The sequence below is a fragment of the Manis javanica genome, chromosome 9 (genome assembly GCF_040802235.1).
Source record: "Manis javanica isolate MJ-LG chromosome 9, MJ_LKY, whole genome shotgun sequence".
NCBI lineage: Eukaryota > Metazoa > Chordata > Mammalia > Pholidota > Manidae > Manis > Manis javanica.
Genome location: NC_133164.1, coordinates 84,464,479 through 84,490,483, shown reverse-complemented (window position 1 = coordinate 84,490,483; position 26,005 = coordinate 84,464,479). Strand labels below are relative to the sequence as shown.

The window sequence follows — 26,005 nt, the reverse complement described above, 5'->3', positions numbered from 1 at the left end:
ACAATCAAGAGTATCAGATTCTGTGAGGCACTTCTGTTTTAAAAGCAGAAAAAGTCCTTGAGACTGTTATAGGAAACTGACAGTTTTCAAGTGCTTGTTTCAAGTAGTTGGCCGATTTCAAGAATTCACCCTGGCAGCACTGTGCCAGTTATGTCCATGTTATTCCTTGTAGCTAGGACCAGACGACCTGCCCAATTAGTTTGTTTCCTAGTGTGCTTAAGCTCTCTATCTGCAGGAAGCTTCCCTCTGCCTTCAGGAGGACTCCTGCATTCTGAGTTTGATGTGTCCTTCCTCTGGCAGGGGAAGAGAAAGGGAAGAGGGTCTCTTGGAATCTGGGCCTCAAGTCTTCCTGACAGTCTTCACCCATCTTCCCAGAGCAGTGCCATACATAGGCATGTGGCTAGAAAAACACATGTGAGAAATACTGTCTCCACTTCATCAGTTGTACATCAGAAACTTGCACAGGAATGGCTGGGAGCCCTATAATCAGAGCTCATGCCAGTCTGGGCTCCCTTGTGAAAATCCTCAGTATTTCTGCACAGTGCCTAACGTGTTAACAGATGCTCAGAATAAAATTTATCTACTGATAAATGTCTTTTATAGCTGACTAAATATAGTATTGTAGTTATCTCAATGAAAACTTGGTCCTCAAACTCTTGGACTGGAATACAGCTTCCTAGTATAACTCTGATTCAATGCAAAAAAGAAGGATTTTGCTTGATCAGTTCAACTCAACTCTAAAGTCTGAGAACTGCCTGTGTTGAAAAGCAATTGTGATTGTTAGCTCGTGGTTGTAGACGTGCCTAATCTGTTTCCTCCATTTTTTTCTTCTGTCACTGTCCTTCATTTCTGTGCTCTCTTTCCTATGATACTTCATGGACAAAAATGGTGTTAGGATGGACAAAATAGGAGAGTCATACAGAAAGATTCAGATGGGATTATGCAAGACTGCTTGTTATCCCTTTCTGTGATTTTCCCCTCAGGGTGGCTCTTTTGAAGGATGGAATGACTTCAGTCCATTTATTTGCATGATCTGCCATTTAGAGAGTTCATGGACGGACACGTCCTTACATGGTATAATTTTCTGCTTGGCTCTTGTGAAGTTTCTACTTAGGGAATTTTCTTTCTTCTATTTGCAAATCAAAGGGCCCAACCACATCCTCAAAACATTTTAGAAATGAAATGGACCCATGGCTTCCTTTAGCAGAGAAGGGAACCTAGTAAGGGTTTATCGTGCTGCCAACGAGTCACTGCCAAGGGCATCCTGTCGGCTCACAGGTAGTGTGGCTGACCTAGCGGTCAACAGTACAGCAGGCTTCTCCAACACCCCAAGAACAGCACTTTGGTGGGAATTTTGTCTGACAGTCTTCTGTGGAACTGTTTCATCCGTGGATGAAATTGGTACTGATTAATGTCAGGCAAGAGTAGGCAGAGCGTAGGCGAGCAAGTGAAAAAACAAACGTCTTAAGAGTGCCTGAGCTGTAAGAGCAGAGGCGACGGCTGTGGAGTAAACGCCTTTAGTGTTGATAGAAGGTTCAGGGCAGGCATCAAGCAGGGGCAGAGATTATCTTCAAGAGTTAGTGTGACACGTATTAGAGTCTGATGCTGGGCTTCCGAAGCGGTTGGGAAGTGGTGGGGCTGTCGCTCTACGGTCCCCCTGCTGCGCCGCACGCGGAGTTGGAAACTTGACTGCCTGCATAAGGCAGAGTTGGGAAAAGGAAGAGAAGAGGATCCGCGGTCATTTCCCCCTAAACTCTCCCAGGTTCGAAGGTGGGGAATGGCCGCGACCTGCCAGAGGAGGAAACGCGAGTCCCAGGAACTGACAGAGCCGTGGGCAGCCGGCACGCAGGCACCACGCGCGGGGCCAGACTCGCCGACGGCGGCCGCGTCCCGCGGGGCCAGGGGCGCGCCTGCAGGAAGGTGGGAGGCGGGGCCGCCCGGCTCCTGGGAAGAGACCAAAGGAATGAGTAATTGGAAATTCTGTACCCTAGACCCTTCTCCCAAACCCTTCAGCCCTTTCACCCCGAGCCCCCTGCCGAGAGGCAAGGGGACTGGAGACAGGAAGACGGGGTGGGGGGAGAGTCACGTTTCGAGAGGGAAGTGAAATAGAGGGCGGCGCCCGGGAGGACCCGTGCGTCACTGAGGGACCGAGGAGAGGCGCGGGCGCCCGGGCTGGAGAAGGGGAAGCGGGAGCAGAGGCCGAGGGGGCGGCCGCAGAGTGCCGGGGTGGGCGCGGCGAAGCGCCCGAGCCTCCTCCTGCCCGGCCGCGCCCGGCCGCCCGCAGCCCGCGCGCTCCCCCGGCCCGCCGCGCAGAATGTGGCGGCGGCCCGGGCCCCGGCCCCGCGCGTCCTGGCGCTGGGCGCTGGCCCTGCTGGCCCTGGGCGGCGCGGGGCTGGGCCATGCCGGCCCGCAGCCCGGGCACCCTGCGCGGCCCAGCGCCAGGAGCAAGTAAGTGCTCAGCCCCTCTGCTCGCCCCCGGGATGCGGAGCCTCCGGCCCCCCGCCGGCCCCGGAGCTGCCCCGCCAAAGGCGCTGATGCAGCCGGGGACCCCGCGAGGTGCCCCCGGGGGCGCCTCTTCCCCGGGGCCGTGCGCTCCCCGGCAGGCACGGGCCGTCCCGGGTAACCCCGTGCGCGCCTCCAGCCGCGCTGCCTCCGGGGCGGGGGGCGGAGGAGCGTCCCGCAGAGCAGCACGATCCGAAAACTACTCGCAGGAATTACCGGCGCCCCCGGGACCGCGGGCGCTTTTCTTTCCTTGGCCTCTCGTGCGTTAAAGGCGCGCGCTCCCAGGGGCGCACCCTCGGGCTGCCTGCCTCGTGCAGCTCTCGCCTCCCCGGGGACCACGGGCTCCCGGGCCCTCGCTGTCCGCTGCTGGCTCGGCCGTCCCCGCTCCCCCAGCCTCATCGTTCCCGGGTTTACACTTGTGCCCTTCTCCCCAGGAACTGGTGCGCCTACATCGTGAACAAGAACGTGAGCTGCTCCGTGCTGGAGGGAAGTGAGAGTTTTATTCAGGCTCAGTACAACTGTCCCTGGAATCAGATGCCCTGTCCGTCCGCGCTGGTGTGAGTCGTGGAGCCGAGGAGCGGGCGGGGCGGCTGGCCCGCGGGGCTGGGTTCGGGGCGTGGGGCTGCAGCCCGTCCGAGCAGCCCTTCCAGCGGGGGGTGGGGGGTGGGGGGGGCAACACTTAGCGGCTGGGAGGTTTGGGCTCTGAGCTGGGTCCGGGCACGCCGGAGTGTTTAAGAAGCGTGTGTAACCCCGAGCGAGCGTAGAAGAAGCGCTCGTCTTGGCGCTCGGGATCTCCCGAGCAAAGGAGGGGATGAACAAAGCCCCCACCCCCATAGCTCTTTTTTCTTTTCGTTTTATTACTAACATAAGGCAGCTGGACCTAATTAGATCCACATTGTGCGTTCTGGGGCACAGAGAAGATTGCAAAATATATACTGCCAAAAACGTTTAAATGTAGGTTTAGCTAAGAGGTGTACTCTAGCTCGTGTCCTAAAACACGCAGATTTTGTCCAAATGCTCCCATAAAACTGATCTCTTCCAGTGTTAGAGATCTCTAAACAAAAGTCCCCAGGAATAACTTGCTTCAAAGCGAGCCTTTTTTTTTTTTCAAGTGAGATTTGGGGACTCAGCTAAGACGTTGTCAGAAGAGAATGGTCCTTAAAGGGGAAGAAGTAATCATCTTTTTGCTTATAAAGATTTCACAGTCTTAAAAAAACAAAGAGGAAGCAGTGCAGTAGAGTACAGATTCCCTTAAACACATCACACTCATCCAGTTGTGATCCGGCCAGTCTTTGTGTTTTGTGTAAGTCAGAGATCAGGAACGGATGTGAATTGAGTGGCTGTTGGGGAACACATGGATGGTTGAAATTGTTTTCCCCTAAGAATAAGTTGTTTGTCTTAGAGCACAATTGCCATTACAGCAAAAAATAAACCAGTAGGGATCTGTCTTTGGCGAAGCAAAGGGACCAACTGAAACTTGGACTCCAGGAAACTGTGTTCCAGGAGGCCGTTAGGTGGAGACTTCAGGCACCCAGGTGGGAGCGGTGCCTGGGTCACCCCAGCTGAGCTGCGGTGGGAATTGCGAGCAGGAAGGGATAACTCCTGTCAGGCCGGCAACAAGGACTTAGAAAAGCCCCTACTTTGTACTACAGAGAAATAGGCTGGCGTTGAATCCCCGGCTCACAGGGAGTTGGAAAATTGTCAGAGAGATGCAGTGCTTTCACACTGCCTGTATCTCTAGTTGGTAATTTACAGGCCTCACAGTTGGCCAGCTGTCAGTGAAACAAGAACCAAGTAAGGCTGTGACCTTGTGGTGGAGACACTAAGTATTCAACACAGTTTGAACACATTTCTTTAAAATCAGAATTATTAGGAATATTTCATTTTACGTATGAGCTGCATTTTGTGGTTTGCTGTAACCTTCATTCTTGTGGCAACTCAGAGAAATGGATTTTTCATTGAGGGAAGTAATGCTTTTCATTTAAAAGGTGGATTTTTTAATTTTTCTGAAGTTATTTTAGTGCTTGGAAAATCCAGTGATGACTTTGTTGTATTTGGCCAAAGCTCAGTGGGACAGCATCTCTGTTGTCAGCGGGGAGCGACTCACCTTCAGGTCAGGAGGTTAACGAAAGGCAGTTAAAGGCATTTTTTTTTTTTTGAGAGGGCACCTCTCATATTTATTGATCAAATGGTTGTTTACAACAATAAAATTCTGTATAGGGGACTCAATGCACAATCATAAATCAACCCCAAGCCTAACGTTTAACAGTCTCCAATCTTCTGAAGCATAACAAACAAGTTCTTACATGGTGAATAAGTTCTTACATAGTGAACAGTGCAAGGGCAGTCATATCACAGAAACTTTTGGTTTTGATCACACATCATGAACTATAAACAATCAAGTCAGATATGGTTATTCATTTGATTTTTATACTTGATTTATATGTGAATCCCACATTTCTCCCTTATTTTTTTTTAAATAAAATGCTGAAGTGGTAGTAGATGCAAGATAAAGATAGAAAGCATAAGTTAGTGCTGTAAGAGGGCAAGTGTAGATGATCAGGTCTGTGCCTATAGACTAAGTGTTAATCCAAGCTAGACAAGGGCAACAAAACATCCACGGATGCAGAAGATTTCTCTCAAAACAGGGGGTGGTGAGGTTCTAAGCCTTACCTCTGTTGACCCCCAATTTCTCACCTGATGGCCCCCCTGCAACTGTGCCTGTCTTAGGTTGTTCCTCCCTTGAGGAAGTTGAGGGCATTTTTGCCACCCAGTGGGAAGGGCAACAAAAATTGCCGTTAAGAATATGGCAGATGTTTCTGTTGTTTTATTCAGCAAAACCAAGATGAGAGACATGGGTATTTTTATTCAATAATAGCTGTGTAAACAATTCAAGTGTGTTTTTACATTTTAGGTACTGCATTGTAAGTGTGAAATTAAAAAAATTAAAATGGACTGCTTTAACTGCTCACACTGAAAATCTTGAAATTAACTGAAGCAGCTAAGTCGGCCTTGACCTGTTTCTTTAGAAATAAGAGGGGAATGGTTTACATTATTTTTCAACCACTCAGTGTTTCTTAAATTTTGAGGATCCGTGGGTGAGTGAAGCCAAAGGCAGAAACATTCCTTCTATAGCTCGGAGCGGCCGTTTAATGTGGAATTGCCCAGGTGTTTCTGTTGACCCCCAGAAGCCCAGTAAATGCTCTCAATTTGCAGCTGTTCTCAGGTGAGATCTTCATTATTTGGGCCTTAGAACGCGAGCCCTGTGGAATGAAGGTTCTTGGAAGCTTGACCTATGCAGTTGCAGAGGGATGCTTTCCTCCTGGCAGGAGAAGCACTAGGGGTTGGCTGAGATGTTGGAGCCAGGCATACAGCTCTGCAGCTGATGACAGTTGAGCATCCAGGAGTGGCAGGCGTGAGCCAACGAGACCTTGATAGAGTTGGAGCAGAGCTGAGGTGTGAGGAGTGGTGGAAGGAAGGAAGGAAGAGAAGCCAGACAAGGTGAGAGAAGAACACAGACAAACTCAGGTACTCTGCATATTTAAGGAAAGAAGTGAAGAAGCCAAAGGGAGAGACTGAACATGCTCTGAAACTGAGGGGGAAATCAGCTAAGGGCTTTGAAGGGAACTCCATACAGTCAGGAGAACATCTGTGCAGCCTTTGGGTATGAAGCCTCCGCAGGTTGTACAGATCTCATGTGTGTGCATTTCCAGAAGGTTTAGATGATGCTCCATTTGATGTACAAAGAGCCTTAGATTCCAGATTTCAAATTTGTTATGTGACACTAGGAACAGGGAGGGTTTTCATATATGGGGGCATTTTAAAGACCCTTGTGTGTGTCAGGTTCTGTGTTAGGGCCTTTCATTCCATACATGAGTTTATTCAATTCTTGCAACAACCCTTGGAGGTGAGCATCCCTGTCCCCATTTCACCAGTGAGGAAGTGGACGCCTCCCTAAGTTGCTGAAGGTCACATGACAGTAAGTGCTTGAGTTGCCTCCAATCCAGGGCTGCTGGCCTTTGAGGACCAGTCTCTGTCCCTATAACAGTGAAGAATGCATTTGTTTCGGTGTGTGCCATGAGGGGATTGCACAGTACTCAGCCAGTAAGAACAAGTTTGCCCCCAAGTTGCCACATAAAACTGATAGAGGCCGTGTGTGCGGGTGTGTACTTCAATCTCTTTGCTGTGGGGTATTTGCTGTGATGCAGTGACTATATCATTTTTCATACTGTCCACTATGCTGGAAAGTTTCTTATTTTTGTCCAATTTTACTGAGATGTAATTGACATAAAGCAGTATATAAGTGTAAGATGTACAGCATAATGACTTCACATATATATTGTGAAATGATTACCACAACAAAATTTAATTAACACTCATCATCTTAGATACAAAAAAGAAAAATGTTCTTTCCCTTGTGATGAGAACTCCTAGGATTTACTCTCAGCGATTTTCAAACATACAGCGGTGTGAGCTGTAGTCGTCATGTACGTCACCCCCCCAGGACTTGGTTATCTTACAACTGGAAGTTATACTTCTGGCTGCCTTCCTCCAATCCCCCCACCCTCCAACTCCAGTGATGATAAGTCTGATCTTTTTCTACGAGATTTTTTAGATTCCACATATAAGTGAGATCATGCAGTATTTGTCTTTCTCTGACTTATTTCACATAGCATGAGGTCCTCAAAGTCCATCCATGTTGTCACAAATGGCAGGATTTCTTTATTGTTATGGCTGAGTAATATTCCAGTGTGTATGTGGCGTGTGTGTGTGTGTGTGTGTGTGTGTGTGTATCCCAAAACGTCTTTCCATTCGTCTGTCAGTGGGCCCATAGATGTGCCCATGCCTTGGCTGTAGCCAGTAATGTTTTTGTGAACATGGGGTATAGATAGTTCTTCAATACAGCATTTGCATTTCCTTTGGATATATTCCCAGAAGTGGATTTGCTGAATCATATGGTATTTCTATTTTTAATTTTCTGGGGAACCTCCATACTGCTTTCCAAGTGGCTGCACCACTTTAGATTGCCACCAACAGTGTGCAAGGGTTCCCATTCCTCCACATCCTCTCCAACATTTGTTATCTCTTCTCTTACGGGTGTCTTATTTTCATAAAACACTGGCTGGTATGATTTGATTTGTTTGAATTGCTAGGCTAGTTGTTTACAGGGTGGTATTAGTAAGGCTAGAGTTGCAAAGCATAACTGCATGGGGTAGTAAGCTTGACCTCTTCAGGACATCCACACCCATATCCCTGAGCTCAGCCATTACAACTTGCCACACAGGGATGGTGTTAAAAGCATACTTCCTGAACAATTCAAAGTCCATGTCCTAATGCTTGTGAGTTAGTAATACCATTCTTGGCTATCAAGAATTCTACATTAATAAGTCTTTATTCCTGTAAAGACTTTCTGTCACTTAGTAACTCAAAATTTGGGACCTGTCTTTCTCTTGTGCACGGGCACTAGATGTCAGGAGGGTCTGGATCAAGGCACAGGATTATTTCAACAGTAACTGATCCATCTCCCCTCAGGAAGGCTGCTTGACCTTGAGGAGGAAGTAAGGGTAATGAAAGTGATCCAGTGGCTGTGGGCAGGGAGGGGCAGCTGCCTGTAGGCTGGTAGTTATTTACCGTTTCCTCCTAATTCTTAAGGTGGCCTGAGGATTTCCCCCCTTGGAGATCATTGTTTTCCTTTCACACTTCCATAGAAGAAAAGCCAAATCTCTTTTAAAATTGCATTGTGTTGAGGACTTTTTCTGGTTAATTGTACAAATTATTAGCAGTTCTGCCAGTTGGAAACTGTCACCATCACACTGCCATCCACAGAGCACTTAGGATGCCCTTCGGATCTGACCTCTGACGGGTGTGGCAGCGGCACGTAAGCCAGGAGAGGGGCTGCCTGGTCATGGCCTGGCTTTTGGGAGATACAAGAATTTTAGCAACTTAGAACTCTTTCTGTGGGTTTGGGGCAGGATGACCTTGAGCTTGCTGTAGCATCCAGGGTCTGGTGGGTGAACCATCTCCTCGGAGGGCGTTACTGTGCCCTCCTGAGCCCTCCTCACCTGATAGTGCCGAGAAGCCCTGACACAGTGCCCAACACACAGAAGGTTCTTCACAGCCTCAGGTGCCAGCTGCCGTGTGGGGCGCTATCCCCCTTTTGACAGGAGGCGGCTACTTAGGAGGCAGCAGAGCCTCCAGCCAAATCCAGGTCTGTTATTCCCAAGCGCCCAAGCCCCGGCAGCCACTCGCTGTCTCACCCTCACCCAGGGAGTGTGTGTGTGTGTGTGTCAGTGAGAGTGCATGTACGTGAGGGTGTGTGTGTGTGGTGAGTCAGTGAGAGTGGGTGTGTGTGACGATGGGTGCCAGTGGGTGTGAGTGTGGATGGGTGTGAGGGTGGGTGTCAATGAGTGTGTCGCTAAGGGTGTGTATGTATGGGTTGTGTCTGGGTGGGTGAGAGTGTTGGTGGGCATGGGTGTGTCAGTGAGTGTGGGTGGTGGTGGTGGGTGTGTCAGTGGGTGTGGGAGCGGGTGAGTGTGGTGGTGGGTGTGATGCCTGCCCAGGCGCCGTGCAGCGCGGGCTCCCTTGCAGCCCCTTCCAGGCGGAGGCGGGGACAGGCGCGCGGGGGCGGCCACCTGCCCGCCACCCTGCCCGCCGCCCCGGCCCAGGCCCGGGTCCGCGCACCGCCCGCCCGCAGGCCCGCTGACGCTCAGCGCCAGGCGGCGGTGCCCGGGGTGCGGCAGCGGCCTTGCCGGCGGCACGCCGAGGCCGCGGTGGAAGGCGCGCCTGTCCCCCCACCCCCGCCGGGCGGAGGGCTGCGGGGGGCCGTTCCCCCCTCGCGGACTCCGCAGCCCGGCGGGGTCCCTCAGCCGCCGCCCCACATGGTGGGCCCCTTCCTGTCGGCCCTTGAAGGAAACGTCAGCGTCGGGGAGGCGTGCGCGGCCGGTGCGGCAGGGGGGACACGGGCCCGGCCCGGCGACCTTGCGGCAGGGGCAGCTCCGCCCAGCGCCAGCGCCTCAGGTCCACGAGGCCCGCGAGGACGTTCCGCTGGAGGAAAAGTCTGGGGCCCGCTCAGCCGGAAAAGCTTTTCATTTTTATTTTAAAACAACACTGAGGAAAAATGAATGCATACATCTTCCAGAGCCCATTCTGCGTTTTCTGCATCTCCAGAAACGGAATGCCGTTCGGTTCAAAACGTGCCTGTCGTGTGCACAGCCTTCGGGGAGCTTGTTTCCCCCGCACACACCCGGGGCGCACTGGCGGCCCGGGGCCTCGCTCCTGCTATCGCAGGGGCCCTGCCCCCGCTGGGGAGCGCGAGCTGGTCGGCGCCCGAAGGCGCGCCCAGAGCCCAGGCGGGCCGGCCCGGCGGGCCCCTCTCGGGGGTCCCTGTCCTCCGCCTTCAGGGGCTGTACCTCCCAAGGCTTCCCAAGAACCTCAGACCTTCCTTCCAAGCGTCTCTGCACTTTTTCTCTTGTCCGCCTCTGAAGAAACTAGTCTTTTGCACTAAAGCCAGACCGCGCGCTGTGCCCTCAGCCCAGGGTCCCCAGGGATGGCCGCCCTCCCTGCCAGTGGCCTGTGGACTCGTCACGGATGCCTCTGGGCCCTGCTTCAGGGCCACGTGGGCCAGTCCACAATGCACTTTGAGGGGTGTCAGGGAGGGGCCTCCTCCACCCGCACTTAACCTGATGGTTCAAGGGCCCTGGGGCCTGACCTTTGTACCATGTTTTTGAAGCTCAGGTGTCTCATGTCTGGGCCATGCCAGATAAGGAGAAAAATTAAAGATTTGGGGTTTTTTCAGAAAAAAAAAAAAAATCTTCCCCCAGTAGGGAAGATGCTGTGTTTGTAGGGCCCTTGGGTGCTTTCGGAACACTTCCATGTTCAGTATTTATTTTTTGCTCATTACAAGCTTAGTCAAAGGACTATTCAGGCAGAGAATGGGGTTTTGGAAAAAGAACTTTATGCTTAGACTACATTTTCTACCTTTTTTGTCTTGGAGAATAACTAACGGATGCAAATAGAGGTTATAGCCTTCAGAAAAAGTTCGCTTCTTGTTCAATCCGTGTGAGTCCCATTATCTGCTCTTCCTCCACTGACCTATTTCACCATGTTGGCACTTGGTAAACAAATTAAAATTCTGAGGTGGCCAGAAAAGGGTGAGTGAGGGCAGGTGTCCTCTTGAAGCAGTCCCTGCAGGATGGCTTCTTTGGCCAACATGTTCTGGAAGAGGAAGTAGGAAAGTTGGCTTCTGGCCTGAGCTCTACTGTAACTGAGCTGTGTGACTTCAGAGAAGTCCCGCAACCTCTCTGAGGCATGTTTTCCTCATCTCTACAGAAGCGGGGAGGTAACACAGCTGACAGAACTTTAAAAAAGGGCGCTGCCATACTCGTGTAAGGTGCACTCAGCAGGAATGTCTGATGAACAGTTCCTACTCTCATTGTTTGAAGAGTTGTTGCCTCTCAGGTGGTCTTACCTTTGAAGGCTTTGAAGTTACCACTTCCTGACATGTTAGAAAAAGATGCAAGTGCTAATAGAATGAAATAAATTCAGTAAACTAAGACCAAAAGAATGAACTAAAATAAACTCTTAAGCATGAAGTTAATTTAGAGATGGCTTGGGAAGCAGAGCCTGTTTTCTTGTTGCTTAGGGAATGCACTAAGTGATTGCGGTAGATTTAAAGTAGACCATCATTTAAAGTAGCTGTTTGGGCTACTGTGGGCGCGGATGGCTGGTCCTGCAGGTGTTCGGGTGCCTGTGTCAGAGCAGTAGCGGTCAGCCCGGATGCTCCAGGGGGCCCCGGTGGTGTTGGGCTCCTTGGGTGTGGGGCCGTCCTTCCTCCAGCCACAGATGCACTGCTTTCATTCACTGCTTTGAGAAAAAAAAGCCCTCTTCCTCATATTGGTGCTACTAGGATGTTACTAATGTTTACTGAGTAAGAGTAATGTGGAAGGTACTGCATATGACAGTCACCCAGTATTTTATGTTCTGTTTTCAGAAACTGAAGCTGACAGATTGAGCCAGTGTTTAGATTACTTCCAGACTATCCCCCAAAATGTTCTGATTTGTTGGGGCTACATGACTTTTTCACTACTCAGAATTAACTGCTTCTGTCCTTGATAGAGCAGTTTTCTGGACTTAAACAAACCACTTGATAAAATGATGCAAGCGTGGCTTTGTCCTTACAAAGAGTGATTTTCTGGGAGCGTCAAGAGAGGAACATAGTAGTTTTCAGTGTGACAGATGTTCATGTTGGAGGAAAAAGAATGAAATGATTAAAATGAAATGCGCCAATAAGTTTTCTTCTTCCTGTTTTAAAGTGGTGAGAGTGCTGAAAAAAAAGTAGGGAAGGTTTAAACTAGTCAAATTCCTGGTTTGAAAATGCTGTAGATGCAGAATTTTCTGGGTGTGTCAGGGCCCAGCTGCTCTTTTTTTTTTCCACCTAAGAAAATACTAGATTAGGGAACACGCATAAAATTTATTCTATGCAGCATCAGCCCCTCTGGACGGTGTATTTTACTATGTATTTGGTTTAAAGGCATTTGGTTAAATGGTCTGGATGGTGCCTTGATCTGGTTGTTTTGATGAAAGTGAATGTGCTGAGAGACTTCCCAACTTCTCCCCCCTGGATACACACCCGAGATTGTACAGGGCCTGCTGGGAATGTGGGCTCAATTCAGTCGTCTGTGACAGAGATTCACAGCCCAGCATGAAACAAGGTGGAAGTTGTTCCACCTTGACAGTTTCCCTACAGTTGTTCAACAGGGATCATGAGATAAGGAGCTAAAATGTGTTTCTAAACCATACTGGTGAAGATGCCACTTGATTTTCTGCTCACTGGGGCTTTTCCACATATCTCGAAAACAGGCTGGAGGCTGTGGCAGCTATTGCGACAGAACTCAGGGTGGGGGTGAGTTTCACAATCCAGCCCTTCCAGTGAGATCTTTTCACCATTACAGCATTTCTCTGGCTCATTTGGCTTCACCCCAAAGAGCTCTCGCGAGCTGATGGAATGAAGGCCTAGGGCAGGGATGCAGAGTCGAGGCTTTCTGAATATTTTGAACATTCCAGAATCTCGAATCTGGCCAGCTGTCCTGACAGTGTCAGGCCTGACTTATGTGTCAGGTGGCCAATATCAGAGATTCTTCAGTTGCTTTCTGCTGAGGCAGACGCCTTCCAGGACAGCAGTGCAAGGTCAGGGCTGTGACTGGATCATAAATGATGCACCCCTTTCCCGTCCCACACGTTACATCATCCTTTTGACCACTCTGAAGATATTTGGGGGTCATTCTGTAGCATCATTGCCAGAAACAAACAGCAAGATATAACACAGAATTGTCTGCTCACTGAAGGTGCAGGAGGGAAAGCAGAAATACCATTTATGGCTCATTTCCATAACCAAATAGCAAGGCTCCCTCTAAATACTCCTTGTAAGAATCATCCCAATGAGTAATTGCTCTTTGTCATGTTTTCAAAATGCTTATTTATGTCTTTAATATTTGTGTTATTTTACACAAAATGGGAATTTGAAGTTAGTTATAAAAGTAAGTTCTGTTTTGACTATCTTCTTTAATCATTGGACCATACCTTTAAAAATGCAAAAATAAATATTCGACCAGAGTTCTCAATAGAGAAAACAACTGATTGTGTGTCTGAAGAGTAATCTGATACATTTTAAAGCACTGAAGTTAAATCCTCATTTTGAAACTCTGAAAAAGACTAAGCAATCATGGTTTGGTTCATTTTAACAGAGATATGTTACTGGACAGTCAAGACAAGACAATCTAGAACTTCACAGTCCAGAAGAGATTTTAAAACACCCTGATGTAGAAATATGCATTCAACTGTATATCTTTAAGACATATGCTATATGCATATAAAACAGCTTTATTGAGGTAAATTTGCATAAATGAACTGTGCATATTTAAAGCTGTATGTTTTGACATGAGTATGTACTTGTGAAACCAACATCACCATCAAGACATTAACATGTCCGTCACCCCCAAGTTTCCCCACACCCTCTGAGACCCTTTCCTCCAGTTTCTCCCCATACAGCCCCACCCCAGGAGACTGCTGATCCACTTTGCATCACCATAGGTGAGTCTGTATTTTCCAGAGCTTTATGTAAATTGTCATACAGCATGTCCTCTTATGTCAGGCTCCTTTTGTTCCCCATGATTATTTTTAGGCACATCCATGTTGTGCTATGTAGATAGTTGATTACTTTGCATTGTTGAGTAATATTCCTTTGGGCACACCACCATTTCTATATATTTGTTGTTTAGCTAGGGCTTGTGGCAAAAAGAGATTGGAAAATTATTTATATTGATAGTAAGGTTACTTCTCTGACTTTTCTGAAGACCAGTTGAGATGATCAGTATATAACAAATGTGAGACACTAGATAAAACTGTAATAGAGTGACAAAACACATTTCACATTTCTAGTGCTGGAAAATATTGGATTGAGGCTGCATAATTAGCATAAACTGTTTCAAATTAGCAGAAAGCTCAGTAGGGTAAAAGATGACTTACTTGAACAGTGTTGGTTTCATTAAACATTTTTGTGCAAGGCCTATGGCTGGCCCAGGACTAGGCCCCATGGGGACACATCAAGAAACCCAACCTCTCTCTTGCCCTCCAGAAGTTCATGTCCCATGGGTAAAATGAGACATACATAGAAATAATTATAAAATAAAAGGTAGAAACAAGTATTGCGAGAGAAGCATAAACAGCTGAGGATGTTCAGAGGCTGAAGAAATAATTTCCAGCCAGAAGGAATCTGAGAACTTGTTTACAGGTGGTGATGTCTTAGCAGGGCCTTGGAGGGTGGCTCCAGTGGAATATATGCAGGTGTGAGGACGTCAGCAGAAGCCAAGGAGAACATGAGCTGGGGCCCAGAGGTGGGAGGCGAACGGACACCCACGCACAGGAAAGGACACTGTGGCTGGGTCCTCCTGAGGCTGTGAGGGAGGGAAGACTGCTCTGGGACTCTCTCCCTGGCTCATGGTGGTCGTCTTCTCCCTGTGTCTGCGCTTTGTCTTCCCTCTATGTGTCTCTGTCCAAATTTCCTCTTTTTATAAGGATGCCAGTCATACTGGATGAGGGCCCATCCTAATGACTTTATTTTAATGTGATTACCTCTGTAAAGAAACTTTCTCCAAATAAGTTCACATTCCGAGATGCTGGGGATAAGGACTCCAACACGTCTTTTTTGGGGCAACACGGTTCAACCCATAACAACCAGAGTTGGGAGCTTGGGCTTTAACATTTAGGCAAAGGGGAATCATGGAGGGTTTCTGATCTGGGATATCATCAGAGCTGTGCTTCCAAATGTTGATCTGGCAAGGTGTGCGTCGTGGAGTTGGGACAGGAGAGAATGGGGTGGGGGCGAGGGCTGGTGGCAGGGTCCTTGTCCGGAGACTGGCTGCAGTCCATGCCAGGCCCAAGGTAAGTGTGATGGGGGAGGCACACCTGGCCGTGGAGAGGATGAGAAACAGTGAACCAGTTTGAATGGCCCCTTGGTGCATGACAGCTCTGCATGGGGTTGAGGATTTGTGAAGAGCTGTCATGAGTAATCTGTGCAGTCCATTATCAAGGCCATTGATAAACAGGACCATGCATTGCAAAGGAAGATTTGAAGATATGGCAGGATGGCCTTAATCCATGAGACAGTCAGCACCTCATTATCCATCACTTTGATCAGGAAACAATTATAATCCTTCATATGGGCATCTGAGTCCATTACCATGCAAACCCACATTTTTAGTCTTACTGCAAATTTTTGCCCTATGGTAAATACATGTGTGTGTGTATGTATATACATACCCAGTTTATTAATTTCACTATTTGAAGCTTTATGGTTTCACAGTTTTCTCAGGTATTGTCTAATTTTATTCTTCTAAAATCAGAAATAGAAGAGGGACAAATATTATAAATCATAATTTATATGTGAGGTAACTGAGGATTGGAGATGTTTTCTAGTCTTGTCTGATATAACTGGTCTTTGGCTGAGTTGGGACTAGAACAGCAACTGTTGTTATGGAAATAGGATTAAATGTTACTCTCCATGTAGACTCCATATATTTATATATGATTGTTCTGTATCAGATGCTGGTGGCTTAAGGAAATCCAGGGTGTGGTGCCTGGGTACCACCTAGTACATACCCAAAGGACATTTGCTGAGTGGATCAATGAAAGAACGTGTGGCGTTTTCCTTTATGTTTCTAGTAAGACTATTTTTTTTAGAGCAGTCTAAGATTCAGGGCAAAATTGAGGGGAAGATACTAAGATTTCCCACATATCCCCTCTTTGGCTCATGCACAGCCTGTCCCCTTATCAACATCCCCCACCAGAGTGGGACGTTTGTTATGGCTGATGAACCTACCTTGACACATTATAATCACCCCAAGTCTATGGTTTTTACATTAGGGTTTATTCTTAGCAGATCATGTGATGTTGGCTTGTTTTTCCTCCCATTGTTAAGAATCACATGTGTTGAGTTTGGTTTTCCATTTTCAGTCCTGGTGACCATAAGTTTGAACAACTGTCTGTGGCATGTATTTTTTAAATGGAAATTGTGACATAGAATTTGAAAATAATCGGCAATAATGAAGGCGATGGCTTGCAGCTACCATGAGGATTTGAGATACGGTGGATTCCAGTAAATCAACCAACGGCGTTGGTGTTATCCCTGCCACCACTCCGAAGTTCTCGCCATGTTTGTCAGCCCCCTGTGTGGCTTCACAGGGCATGATGATTTTGCTTAATCTCTGCGGTAATATTAGGTCACAACTTCAGATTCACATTTTCTTAAGTCAGTCATTCTCTCTTTCCTGTTTTGATGTTCCAGTCTTAGGGAGATTATTTGCTTCGTAGTGAGAGTGGCTGTGACCATGCATTTAAAGCTTTTGAGAAAATCTAGTGCAACAGGGATATTACCATGATTATTATAACTGGGATAATTCCCAATGTCTGGAGTGCACTTTGGAGCCATGATCACAAGACCCAATCCAATCAAAATCAAATAAGTCGAAGAGTCACCTTTTTTTTTTTTTTTTTTTTTTGAGAGGGCATCTCTCATATTTATTGATCAAATGGTTGTTAACAACAATAAAATTCAGTATAGGGGGGTCAATGCTCAATGTACAATCATTAATCCATCTCAAGCCTAATTCTCATCAGTCTCCAATCTTCTGAAGCATAACGAACAAGTTCTTACATGGTGAACGAATTCTTACAGAGTGAATAAATTCTTACATGGTGAACAGTACAAGGGCATTCATCACAGAAACTTTCGGTTTTGATCATGCAATATGACCTATAAACCATCAGGTCAAATATGAATATTCATCTGATTTTTGTACTTGATTTATATGTTGATCCCACATTTCTCCTATTATTATTATTCTTTTTATTTTTAATAAAATGCTGAAGTGGTAGGTAGATGCAAGATAAAGGTAGAAAACATAGTTTAGTGCTGTAAGAAGGCAAATGTAGATGATCAGATGATCAGGTGTGTGCCTATGGACTAAGTATTAATCCAGGCTAGACAAGGGCAGCAAGACATCCATGGATGCAGAAGATTTCTCTCAAAGCAGGGGGGGTGAGGTTCTGAGCCTCACCTCTGTTGATCCCCAAATTCTCACCTGATGGCCCCCCTGCGACTGTGCCTGTCTTAGGTTGTTCCTCCCTTGAGGAATCTTACCCGTCTCTGGCTAACCAGTCATCTTCCGGGGCCATACAGGGAAATGTAAAGTTGGTAAGTGAGAGAGAAGCCATATTGTTTGCAAAGGTTAGCTTTTTACTTCTTTGCAGATTTATGCCCTGTGGCTTCTATGCCCAGCACTTGTCTCGAGGTATCTTTACCACCTGGAGGAATTATGATACTCGGTAAATTCGATATGAGGCACGAATTCTATTTAAGGTTTGTAATTAGGAAGGAAGAAGAAAAGCTATAGATGTAGCATATGAAGGAAACTTGGGAGGATCGATTATTTCTTTGACATATCTTCTTGTATAGTACCTTAAGTATGTATAGGTTTTAAACTACTAACTAATTTGCACACACATATTAACATAATAGGAATACGGTGACATAAACAAAGCAAATCTATAATTACCAGCCATCTCCAGTGAAGCCAAGAAAACCATTTAGGCACCCTAGGCATTTGTGAAAATTTATCTATGATATGATGGATATTTTCCAACTGTACTTGAACCATCAGACAAATTAAAGCAGCCCATTTCTGGGATCTGTTCACATCCCATATGTTCTTTTAACCATAGATAGTCTATAGTCATGAGATTTTGGGGTGCTACAACTTGCACCCCTCCCAACTCCTGGTTGAGTTCCAACAGTACAGATCCAGTCAAATTCGTTGTCTCACTGTATGCACATGCCAGCCTAGACATCTCCCTCCTCCTTCTTATGGCAAGTCCAGGAGACGGTGGGCTGGATGCAGCCACAACCGCAGCATCGTCCGGATCCCTGTGGAGGCTTTTTGATGATCATCCCCCGGCACGAGTCCTCCAGAGAGTGCTGATGCCGGAAGCTCCTCCTCATATCGTATCTTAGTTCATTTTCTGGGTATCCAAGCTAGGCCTTGATCTTCTGCGTAGAAACAAACAGACCCTTTGCCCACACTTTGACATGCCCTCTATACCACTGTGCAGAACTCATTGGAGGTCAGCACACAGTAACTGCTTTTTTTTTTTTTTTAATTAAGAGAAAGGAATATTATCAGAAAAGAGTACCTCCATAGCTGATCATCTGACACCCTTTAAGTGATCAACATTAAGGATATTTAAAGCATGCATTGATCTTTGATTTACCAATAGTTTTATCCTGTTAAGGAGTAATCCCCCTTTTCTTTCTTTCTTTCTTTTTTTTTTTAAATTTTTAATCTACACTTACCTGAAGAATACTATGTTTACTATGCTCTCCCCTATATCAGGTCCCCCCTAACAACCACATTACGGTTACTGTCCATCAGCTTAGCAAAATGTGGTAGAGTCACTACTTGTCCTCTCTGTGTTGTGCAGCCCACCCTCCCCTTTCTCCCTCCCCCCCATGCATGCTAATCTTAATACCCCCCTTCTTCTTCCCACCCCTTATCCCTCCCTGCCCACCCATCCTCCCCCGTTCCTTTCCCTTTGGTACCTGTTAGTCCATTTTTGGGTTCTGTAATTCTGCTGCTGTTTTGTTCCTTCAGTTTTTCCTTTGTTCCTATACTCCTCAGATGAGTGAAATCATTTGGTATTTCTCTTTCTCCGCTTGGCTTATTTCACTGAGCATAATACTCTCCAGCTCCATCCATGTTGCTGCAAATGGTTGGATTTTTCCACTTCTTATGGCTGAGTAGTATTCCACTGTGTATATGTACCACATCTTCTTTATCCATTCATCTACAGATGGACATTTAGGTTGCTTCCAATTCTTGGCTATTGTAAATAGTGCTGCGATAAACATAGGAGTGCATCTGTCTTTCTCAAACTTGATTGCTGCGTTCTTAGGGTAAATTCCTAGGAGTGGAATTCCTGGGTCAAATGGTAGGTCTGTTTTGAGCATTTTGATGCACCTCCATACTGCTTTCCACAATGGTTGAACTAATTTACATTCCCACCAGCAGTGTAGGAGGGTTCCCCTTTCTCCACAGCCTCGCCAACATTTGTTGTTGTTTGTCTTTTGGATGGCAGCTATCCTTACTGGTGTGAGGTGATACCTCATTGTAGTTTTAATTTGCATTTCTCTGATAATTAGCGATGTGGAGCATCTTTTCATGTGTCTCTTGGCCATCTGTATTTCTTTTTTGGAGAACTGTCTGTTCAGTTCCTCTGCCCATTTTTTAATTGGGTTATTTGTTTTTTGTTTGTTGAGGCGTGTGAGCTCTTTATATATTCTGGACGTCAAGCCTTTATCAGATCTGTCATTTTCAAATATATTCTCCCATACTGTAGGGTTCCTTTTTGTTCTATTGATGGTGTCTTTCGCTGTACAGAAGCTTTTCAGCTTAATGTAGTCCCACTTGCTCATTTTTGCTGTTGTTTTCCTTGCCCGGGGAGATATGTTCAAGAAGAGATCACTCATGTTTATGTCTAAGAGGTTTTTGCCTATGTTTTTTTCCAAGAGTTTAATGGTTTCGTGACTTACATTCAGGTCTTTGATCCATTTTGAGTTTACCTTTGTATATGGGGTTAGACAATGGTCCAGTTTCATTCTCCTACATGTAGCTGTCCAGTTTTGCCAGCACCATCTGTTGAAGAGACTGTCATTTTGCCATTGTATGTCCATGGCTCCTTTATCAAATATTAATTGACCATATATGTTTGGGTTAATTTCTGGGGTCTCTAATCTGTTCCACTGGTCTGTGGCTCTGTTCTTGTGCCAGTACCAAATTGTCTTGATTACTATGGCTTTGTAGTAGAGCTTGAAGTTGGGGAGTGAGATCCCCCCTACTTTATTCTTCTTTTTCAGGATTGCTTTGGCTATTCGGGGTCTTTGGTGTTTCCATATGAATTTTTGAATTATTTGTTCCAATTCATTGAAGAATGTTGCTGGTAATTTGAGAGGGATTGCATCAAATTTGTATATTGCTTTCGGCAGGATGGCCATTTTGATGATATTAATTCTTCCTAGCCATGAGCATGGGATGAGTTTCCATTTATTAGTGTCCCCTTTAATTTCTCTTAAGAGTGACTTGTAGTTTTCAGAGTATAAGTCTTTCACTTCCTTGGTTAGGTTTATTCCTAGGTATTTTATTCTTTTTGATGCAATGGTGAATGGAATTGTTTTCCTGATTTCTCTTTCTATTGATTCGTTGTTAGTGTATAGGAAAGCTACAGATTTCTGTGTGTTGATTTTGTATCCTGCAACTTTGCTGTATTCCGATATCAGTTCTAGTAGTTTTGGAGTGGAGTCTTTAGGGTTTTTTATGTACAGTATCATATCATCTGCAAATAGTGACAGTTTAACTTCTTCTTTACCAATCTGGATTCCTTGTATTTCTTTGTTTTGTCTGATTGCCGTGGCTAGGACCTCCAGTACTATGTTAAATAGCAGTGGGGAGAGTGGGCATCCCTGTCTGGTTCCCGATCTCAGTGGAAATGCTTTCAGCTTCTCGCTGTTCAGTATAATGCTGGCTGTGGGTTTATCATATATGGCCTTTATTATGTTGAGGTACTTGCCCTCTATTCCCATTTTGCTGAGAGTTTTTATCATGAATGGATGTTGAATTTTGTCAAATGCTTTTTCAACATCTATGGAGATGATCATGTGGTTTTTGTCTTTCTTTTTGTTGATGTGGTGGATGATGTTGATGGATTTTCGAATGTTGTACCATCCTTGCATCCCTGGGATGAACCCCACTTGGTCATGGTGTATGATCCTTTTGATATACTGTTGAATTCTGTTTGCTAATATTTTATTGAGTATTTTTGCATCTACATTCATCAGGGATATTGGTCTGTAATTTTCTTTTTTGGTGGGGTCTTTGCCTGGTTTTGGTATTAGGGTGATGTTGGCTTCATAGAATGAGTTTGGGAGTATTCCCTCTTCTTCTATTTTGTGGAACACTTTAAGGAGAATGGGTATTATGTCTTCTCTGTGTGTCTGATAAAATTCCGAGGTAAATCCGTCCGGCCCCGGGGTTTTGTTCTTGGGTAGTTTTTTGATTACTGTTTCAATTTCTTTGCTTGTAATTGGTTTGTTTAACTTTTGTGTGTCTTCCTTGGTCAGTCTTGGGAGGTTGTATTTTTCTAGGAAGTTGTCCATTTCTTCTAGGTTTTCCAGCTTGTTGGCATATAGGTTTTCATAGTAGTCTTTAATAATTCTTTGTATTTCTGTGGAGTCTGTCGTGATTTTTCCATTCTCATTTCTGATTATGTTGATTTGTGTTGACTCTCTTTTTCTCTTAATAAGTTGGGCTAGAGGCTTATCTATTTTGTTTATTTTCTCAAAGAACCAGCTCTTGGTTTCGTTGATTTTTGCTATTGTTTTATTCTTCTCAATTTTGTTTATTTCTTCTCTGATCTTTATTATGTCCCTCCTTCTGCTGACTTTAGGCCTCATTTGTTCTTCTTTTTCCAGTTTTAATAATTGTGATGTTAGACTATTCATTTGGGATTGTTCTTCCTTCTTCAAGTGTGCCTGGATCGGTATATACTTTCCTCTTAAGACTGCTTTCGCTGCATCCCACAGAAGTTGGGGCTTAGTGTTGTTGTTGTCATTTGTTTCTATATATTCCTTGATCTCTATTTTGATTTGTTCATTGATCCATTGATTATTTAGTAGCTTGTTGTTAAGCCTCCATGTGTTTGTGAGCCTTTTTGTTTTCTTTGTAGAATTTATTTCTACTTTCATACCTTTGTGGTCTGAAAAATTGGTTGGTAGAATTTCAATATTGTGGAATTTACTGAGGCTCTTTTTGTGAGCTAGTATGTGGTCTATTCTGGAGAATGTTCCATGTGCACTTGAGAAGAATGTATATCCTGTTGCTTTTGGATGTAAAGTTCTATAGATGTCTATTAGGTCCATCTGTTCTAGTGTGTTGTTCAGTGCCTGTGTGTCTTTACTTATTTTCTGCCCGGTGGATCTATCCTTTGGGGTGAGTGGTGTGTTGAAGTCTCCTACAATGAATGCATTGCAGTCTATTTCCCTCTTTAGTTCTGTTAGTATTTGCTTCACATATGCTGGTGCTCCTGTATTGGGTGCATATATATTTAGAATGGTTATATCCTCTTGTTGGACTAAGCCCTTTATCATTATGTAGTGGCCTTCTTTATCTCTTGTTACTTTCTTTGTTTTGAAGTCTATTTTGTCTGATATTAGTACTGCAACCCCTGCTTTCTTCTCACTGTTGTTTGCCTGAAATATGTTTTTCCATCCCTTGACTTTTAGTCTATGCTTATCTTTGGGTTTAAGGTGAGTTTCTTGTAAGCAGCATATAGATGGGTCTTGCTTTTTTATCCATTCTATTATTCTATGTCTTTTGATTGGTGCATTAAGTCCATTTACATTTAGGGTGACTATTGAAAGATATGTACTTATTGCCATTGCAGGCTTTAGATTCGTGGTTACCAAAGGTTCAAGGTTAGCTTCTTTAGTATCTTACTGCCTAACTTAGCTCGCTTATTGAGCTGTTATATACACTGTCTGGAGAGTCTTTTCTTCTCTCCCTTCTTATTCCTCCTCCTCCATTCTTCATATGTTGTGTGTTTTGTTCTGCGCTCTTTTTAGGGGTGCTCCCATCTAGAGCAGTCCCTGTAGGATGCCCTGTAGAGGTGGTTTGTGGGAAGCAAATTCCCTCAGCTTTTGCTTGTCTGGGAATTGTTTGATCCCACCATCATATTTAAATGATAGTCGTGCTGGATACAGTATCCTTGGTTCAAGGCCCTTCTGTTTCATTGCATTAAGTATATCATGCCATTCTCTTCTGGCCTGTAGGGTTTCTGTTGAGAAGTCTTATGTTAGCCTGATTGGTTTTCCTTTATAGGTGACCTTTTTCTCTCTAGCTGCCTTTAAAACTCTTTCCTTGTCCTTGATCCTTGCCATTTTAATTATTATGTGTCTTGGTGTTGTCCTCCTTGGATCCTTTCTGTTGGGGGTTCTGTATAATTCCATGGTCTGTTCGATTATTTCCTCCCCCAGTTTGGGGAAGTTTTCAGCAATTATTTCTTCAAAGACACTTTCTATCCCTTTTCCTCTTTCTTCCTCTTCTGGTATCCCTATAATACGAATGTTTTTCCTTTTGTATTGGTCACATATTTCTCTTAGTGTTGTTTCATTCCTGGAGATCCTTTTATCTCTCTCTATGTCAGCTTCTATACGTTCCTGTTCTCTGGCTTCTATTCCTTCAATGGCCTCTTGCATCTTATCCATTCTGCTTATAAATCCTTCCAGGGATTGTTTCACTTCTGTGATCTCTTTCCTGACATCTGTGATCTCCTTCTGGACTTCATCCCACTGCTCTTGCATTTTTCTCTGCATCTCATCCCATTGCTCTTGCATTTTTTTCTGCATCTCTGTCAGCATGTTCATGATTTTTATTTTGAATTCTTTTTCAGGAGGACTAGTTAGGTCTGTCTCCTTCTCAGGTGTTGTCTCTGTGATCTTTGTCTGCCTGTAGTTTTGCCTTTTCATGGTGATAGAGATAGTTTGCAGAGCTGGTACAAGTGACCGCTGGAAGAGCTTCCCTTCTTGTTGGTTTGTAGCCTTTTCCTGGGAGAATAGCGACTTCTAGTGGCTTGTGCTGGGCAGCTGTGCGCAGACAGGGCTTCTGCTTCCTGCCCAGTTGCTTTGGGGTTTATCTCCGCTGTTGCTGTGGGCTTGGCCTGGCTGCGGCTGTTCCTCCAAAATGGTGGAGCCCCGTTGGAGGGGGAGCAGCCAGGAGACTATTTATCTCCGTAAGGGGCCTCTGTGCTCCCTGCTGCCCAGGGGGTTAGAGTGCCCAGAGATCCCCAGATTCCCTGCTTCTGGTCTAAGTGACCTGTCCTGCCCCTTTAAGATTTCCAAAAAGCACTCTCCAAACCAAAACAGCAACAGCAACAATGAGAGAGGGAACAGAAAGAAAGAGAAAAAAAAAAGGAAAAAACAAGCGATTTTTTTTTTTTTTTTTGTCCTCAGGTGCCGGTCCCAGGCACCCGCGCACTGGTCCTGCTGCCCTGTCTCCCTAGCACCAGGGTCCCTGTCCTTTCAAGGCTTCCAAAAAGCACCCACCCACCGGTCCCGCAGGGAAGGAACGCTCAATATTCTTTGTCCTCAGGCACTGGTCCCACGCACCCGCTCACCAGTCCCGCCGCCCTGCCTCCCTAGCACCGGGGTCCCTGTCCCTTCAAGGCTTCCAAAAAGCACTCGGCAAAAAGAGAGAAAAAAAAGGGGAAAAACGCGTGATTTCTTCCGTCCTCAGGTGCTGGTCTCAGGCACCCACCCACCGGTCCCACAGGGAAAAATGCGGGATATTCTTTGTCCTCAGGTGCCGGTCCCAGGCACCCGCTCACCAGTCCCGCCGCCCTGCCTCCCTAGCACCGGGGTCCCTGTCCCTTTTATGCTTCCAAAAAGCACTCGCAGAAAAGAGAAAAAAAAAAGGGGAAAAACGCGCGATTTCCTCTGTCCTCAAGTGCCGGTCTCAGGCACCCGCCCACCGGTCCCGCAGGGAAAAACGGGGGATATTCTTTGTCCTCAGGCGCCGGTCCCAGCCACCCGCTCACCAGTCCCGCCACCGTGCCTCCCTAGCACTGGGGTCCCCGTCCCTTCAAGGCTTCCAAAAAGCGCTCGCCAAAAAGAGAAAAAAAAAAAAAGGGGAAAAACACGCGACCTCCTCCGTCCTCAGGCACCGGTCTCAGGCACCCGCCCCCAGGTCTCGCAGGGAGAAACGCGGGATATTCTTTGTCCTCCGGCGCCGTTCCCAGGCACCTCCTCACCGGTCCCGCCACCCTGCCTCCCCAGCAACGGGGGCCCGTCCCTCTAAGGCTTCCAAAAAGCGCTCGCAAAAAAAAAAAAAAAAAAAAAAAAAAACCGCTCCGGTTTCTCTCCACCCGCCGGGAGCCGGGGGGAGGGGCGCTCGGGTCCCGCCGGGCTGGGGCTTGTATCTTACCCCCTTCGCAAGGCGCTGGGTTCTTGCAGGTGTGGATGTGGTCTGGATGTTGTCCTGTGTCCTGTGGTCTCTATTTTAGGAAGATTTTTCTTTGTTATATTTTCATAGCTCTATGTGTTTTTGGGAGGAGATTTCCACTGCTCTACTCACGCCGCCATCTTGGCTCCGCCCCCAAAGAGTCACCTTTTTAAGCCAAGTGACTTGCTCAGTGATCTAATGTAGCTGTTTCAGCTTCCCCACAAGTGTCAAGCCAGGCACAGCAGGTAGTGTGGGCCCACGGCACAGACACCTCCTTGCTTAGCTAAAAGATAATCAAGGGCTACCTTATTATCAAGAACAACTTGGCCCTGGCAAAGATGGGTACTGCTGGTGAGATTTTTTTTGTGACTGGGGGCAGATCTGTTTTATGTGACAACCCAGTCGTCTGAACGTTTACCCCCCTCAGCAGTAGCTGGGGACATACGGATGATGGCGTTTTCTTTCCAGGCCAACGCCAGAGTAAAGAGGAGGAAAGGGCTTCATGTTCCGCTGCAGTGGCACATCTTGATTCGGTGTCTTGGGTGAAGGGCATCTACCTCAGTGTTCGTGACTTCTCTTCCTCCTCGGTTTGACTTCACGGTCTCCGCTGGTGTGCAGGGCCTAGAGTCTGAAGGAGCCCCTTTCAGCTGGGAGACGCGGGCCCATGGGTCGCGTCTCTGAAGGCTGCTGCCATCCTGGGTAGTGAGGAGGACACGGGAGAGTCTCTTCCTAGAAGATTCAAAGGCAGTCTGTTCTTAGTGATTCCGAATCACAAGAGTGGGAAACATGGGAAATGTTAGTGTGGATGGAGAGTTGTAGGCAGATATTTGAGGAAACACGAATTCAGGATCTAGTCCAGATCACAGGTACAACAAATCCTCAAAGACAATAGGACTAGAATCTAA

At 46.2% G+C, this 26,005-nt stretch overlaps 1 protein-coding gene across 1 annotated transcript in view; it reads left to right on the top strand.

Moving 5' to 3' along the window:
* The first annotated feature begins 2,084 nt into the window (after nt 1-2,084).
* EMILIN2 (elastin microfibril interfacer 2) overlaps nt 2,085-26,005 on the top strand; it is a 70,338-nt gene continuing 46,417 nt past the window's right edge. Inside the window, exons 1-2 of the mRNA XM_037018270.2 lie at nt 2,085-2,448; nt 2,937-3,059. Of these exons, the coding sequence (XP_036874165.2) occupies nt 2,315-2,448; nt 2,937-3,059 (257 nt within the window). The 5' untranslated portion in view covers nt 2,085-2,314. The remainder of the gene's footprint in view (nt 2,449-2,936; nt 3,060-26,005) is intronic.